Genomic DNA, 5000 nt, shown 5'->3' on the forward strand with positions numbered 1-5000 from the left:
TTGGGTTGATGCTTGGCTTTCAGTTAAGGGATATAATTTTGGATATGCAGTGAACACTTCATTTTACTGTTAATCCAGCAATAACATGAAGGCAACAAATTTAGATAAATGTATTACAACTGACAGCTTTAAACACTACTGCTAATTATACCAAACTCAAAAACTGAGATCCTATATGCATATTCCTAGCTCCTACAGCAGATTTCTGTAAAACAAACTAGAAAGTATTTAACAAATTAAAATATCAACTGCAATATAAACATGTAATAAAAATCATACATCTACAACTAGCACAGAATACATATTTAGTTGTCTTATATGGAGAACTAAAATCCAGGACCCAGCACCCACCTTAGGCCAAAAACAGCACAGCAAGAAAAAACTACCGAAACATATCTTGAGGGAATACCACAAACATACAAAAACTGAAGCTACACCAAGCATACTGAGAACCCATGATGGCTCTGCATACCCTGAAATACGGGATGACCTTAAAGCCCAAAGCATCAATCAGGAGAAATTACCATGGCAAAGCCTGCAGTTTTAAAACATTTAAGTTTTATCTAACAGGTTTACAGGAGAGAGAAAAAATAAATAAATAAATAGTAATAATAATAATAATAAATAAGCTAGACCCAACTCCAGTGTATTACAATAAAGTAACACCTGTGAACATGAAACATGAAACAGTACTACATGACTGCCGCACCCTCAGTCCACATGTCATGCAAGGCGATGGGGTGAAAAACCATCACCTTTCAATAGAACTACAAAGTGAGGACAGTCCCCTCACAACAAGAGTGTGAGTGGACTGAACCAACAGTAAATGGCACCAACACATACTTGTCTGCGGCTGTCATGTTGGCGGCACTCATGCTACGCTGATGGGATGACTCTGCCCTAATGAGAGATAAATCAGATGGGTATACATATTTCATTCAAGAAAACTTCTCTTTTTATTCTAGCCTTCATAACTGAAGTTGTTATATACACATTTTTCTTTTCAATTTCTAGATTTCAGTTTTATCTTGGACAATTTTACAAACTTTTCTTCCTCTTATTCTTAAAATAGCCAAAGCTATGACATCAATACCAACACTGACACATATAATGCCTCTGTGTTGGATAAGTCAAAATACATGCAGATGCACCTCACTAAAACTATCATGAGATTCCAGGAAAAAGACACTTCAGCAAATCATAGACAGAACTCAATTATCACTGAATAGTGTAATAATGCTAAATGTAAATAAACCATACCTTACAAGTATTTATATAATTTCCATCATGATAAAACAATGTTGAAAAAGAGGTTCTTACACATTAGCAAAACATAAGTATCATATCACAATAAATGAGTAACATTTGATGATATAAAGGAAATCAAACAGAAAACAACCAAATACAAGAGCATATTTCCAACAAAAGAAGACATAAAATCATGTGAAGATTACAAATAAAACCAAAAAATAATAATAGTGATATAAGGAAACACATTTCTAAAATAATTTTCCTAATTCTATGTTCATAGCATACTGATTTTTCAGACAGATCAAAACAGTTAACATGACTCAAATTCTGAACAAAGAATTACTCCAAAAAACAAAACATCAACTTGCAAATCACACTCAGAAACTGAGAAGTGAAAATAAAATAAATCCAATCAATATAACAACTTAGTTTCTTCTTCATAAGAACTGCTATTCAGTGCAAGGTATTTAAAAACATCTGAGTAACAAAATCAAATCCAGTCCCTATAGTACTTTCATATTGTCTTACCTAAGAACCTAGAAATAATAAAGGAAATGACTATAAGCTGCAGCCATCTTTCTAAAAATGGATTTCTTACACAGACAAATGCATTCCAAGCTTTGGTCTATTTAATGATACAACTCACTTTGTCATGTCTGACAACATGGGAAGAAACTTTCTGCCACATGATTTCTGGCAACACTCTGCATCTTATGTAGGTTATTATCAAAGATACCAGAAATAACCGGGGCTTCCCACAGATACTAGCAAAAGATGTAGTGGGGGGGGGGGGATATGCTACGAGTATTGTATTTACTCTTGCTATTTTCTAATTAATGTATTCAAAAATTGTCTTTATTCAAATAATATAAAATGTGGATAATACTATACAAATAATATTACTTCACAAACTTCAATCAATTTCAATATAAAATTGTTTAGAAAACTTGCAAATTCTTTTTTTTTCTTGTTTTTCCTTCTACTGTAGGCCTGCACCACAGTCCAACCTCTGAATCCAGGGGAAATACCAGTGTAATATGAAATATGTAAATAAAGCACTAGATTTTTTTATTTGAGAAACTAACAAATTCTAATTTCTAATTTTTCATTATGATCTACATATGAAAAATAAATTAAATATTTACTCCATATAAGGTATGCTTATTGATGATTTCTATATATAAAGAATAAATGCTATATTTAGTACTTAACTGAGATATTTATTAAAAGGTAACCTGATGCAAACACTACATTAAAATTTACTGGAAATTCTTATCTTCACATATCTCTTCAGTCCTATATGGTAAAAAAAAAAAAAAAAAAAAAAAAAAAATATATATATATATATATATATATATATATATATATATATATATATATATATATATATATATATATATATATATATATATACTGATTAACCCAATCATGACTAGAGCCCCCAGTGCCATACCATACAACGAGTCAGGACACAAGTGGAGTCAGCTGCTAGAGGGAAAAATTAGAAGTACAGGAAGCATAAACATATTTTGTTCTCTTTGTGCTTGACAGCAGTATAAACGAGTTTTGGAGTAATAAGAAATAAAAAAGGCTTTAAGCCTATTTTTGAGGGGCTATTCCTTCTCAGTGTATGCAGCCAGGGCCATATGTGCACACAACTGTTTAGCATTCACAAATTAGAATGCTAAACAGGATCAACTATGCATGACACGAAGAAGTCATCCCAGAGTGAGGGTTGGTTTACCATGACCCAGCAGCATGTCATCCCAGCATGAATGCGTTAAAGAAAATGAAGGAATAACAGACATTTGTGCATAAAAAATAAACAGGATAAAACAATAAAACACATAAAAAGTCTTAAAACAACCAAATAGTATATGACACTGATTCCCTGGCTTGGGATTATTATGAGGCTGCAATTCAATGCTCTAACATCTAATGATCTTAACACTATTTTAATTTATGTTGGAACACCCAACACTGTTCTGCAATGGTATTTATAGTAACTATCCAGGATAGAACCAAACTCTTTCTTGGATGAGTTTTGTTGACCATTGCCAGAGCAGAGGTCATGGCACCATTTGATTCATAGACTTGCTCCCTTTGATTGTGGCCTGGCCTTTACTTAGCACAGATTATGTCCATACCTTAAGCCATTGCTTGATATGTTCTTTATGATTATTAGTTAGTGTTAGCTTTTTCTATCTCCTGATTTTATTCTGGATAATAACCCTATTCATAAAACAAAAGTTTTGGAAAAAAAGAAAAGCAAAAACAAATATTTTTATCTTTATTATATGCCTTAAAAATCATCTGTATCAAGGTGCATTATGTAACTGCATTATCTTGCTTAAAAGGCATCTGTGGGATGTCAGACTAGTTAACAACTATCAATAATCAATATACATTTGAATTCAATTTAATCAAATTTGGTCCTCTGTGCCTAAACTCTTGAAAAAATTGATTCTCTTTCAGTTAAGCTATTAAGATACCAACTTACTTAAATTCTTCCATTGGTATCAATGGACTGTATAAGAAATGACTAGCCATATTTAGCAGTTCTAGCTTACATTAACCATCTATAGCAGTAGCAGGCCCTGTTAGGTGAAGTATACCAGAAAAAAGGAGGAATAAACAAGAGAAAATACTAAAAACAATAATAAATTAAAATAACATTATACAAATATATATTAAAATAACATTATACAAATACTAAAAACTCTGTAATATATATGGGGCCCAACACCTTTTAATCCTCTGCATTGGGAATGTATATTCTGGCAAGGTTAAGCCTTAGTTGACAAATCCCCAAGGAGATCTGTGAGATCTATTTTACCAGAATTTAGATAGTGGAGGCTTGTTGGCATTTTGCCAGAAGCCACAGCAACTGGTTGATATCTTGCTACTCTAAAGTTTGCCAATATTGCCCAAACAATGATCTGAATTGACTATACCTACTATAAATAGACAGAACACATCATATTGGTAAAGTCTGATTTGACTTGACATCACATACACAACTAGTTTGGATGGGGTGAAAACCAAGAACAGTGATTCTTTCAAAAAGCTGAGTGTTGCCAATAGTAATATGCTTGACATCATTTGTGATGTTAACTGAACTGACATAGCAGTTTTAGTCTGATAGCTGGGAGGACATGAAATATATATGCCACATATAAGAATAAAAATAGGTGATCAGTCACCCTTGATCACATAATTATTTAATTATATGCAGTCCATATGGGCTCCACTTTTTAGATCTCTTCTTATATAGTGTTAAACTGAGGTTCTATGGGAGCCTGAAGTCCTAACTAATGATTGGCTTGGAAAGAGAATAGCTTCAAGTGATAGTGATGTAATTCCCTTTGCACTTTCTCTTATAAATCCATGAATTTGGATTATACCTGATATATACTATCAAAAGTATAAACCAATTAATAATGATAAACTGGTGCAGCATCAAGTGTTGCCAGATGTGCTAAGTGGTTAAACTAAATCTATGCTATCCTTTCCTGACAAGAATTTTGATGATATATTGTTCATTCTATGCCATGCCATTCTAGCTGGTGTGAGTATCATTGCCAAGGTAGATTTTCTTGAACAAAAACTACTATATCTTATATACATCAAATGTAGTCCAGCAAGGGTAACATTAACCTCTTGCATAATTCACCTGTTGTGCAAGACTCTTTGTTCCCTGCCTTGCATTCTGTTTGGCACTCTGAAACACAGTTTCAACGGAATGGCCT

The 5000-nt window shown here is 32.8% G+C and overlaps 1 protein-coding gene across 1 annotated transcript in view; it reads right to left on the reverse strand.

Moving 5' to 3' along the window:
- The window catches only part of LOC119575338 (COP9 signalosome complex subunit 7b-like), a gene marked incomplete in the record, with an annotated part of 15105 nt that extends 13127 nt beyond the window's left edge, over nucleotides 1-1978 (reverse strand). Inside the window, 2 exon segments of the mRNA XM_037922890.1 lie at nucleotides 844-900; nucleotides 1898-1978. Coding sequence (XP_037778818.1) covers nucleotides 844-900; nucleotides 1898-1917 — 77 coding nt within the window.
- Nucleotides 1979-5000: the final 3022 nt, after the last annotated feature.

The sequence above is a fragment of the Penaeus monodon genome, chromosome 7, assembly GCF_015228065.2.
Source record: "Penaeus monodon isolate SGIC_2016 chromosome 7, NSTDA_Pmon_1, whole genome shotgun sequence".
Classification (NCBI taxonomy): Eukaryota; Metazoa; Arthropoda; class Malacostraca; order Decapoda; family Penaeidae; genus Penaeus; species Penaeus monodon.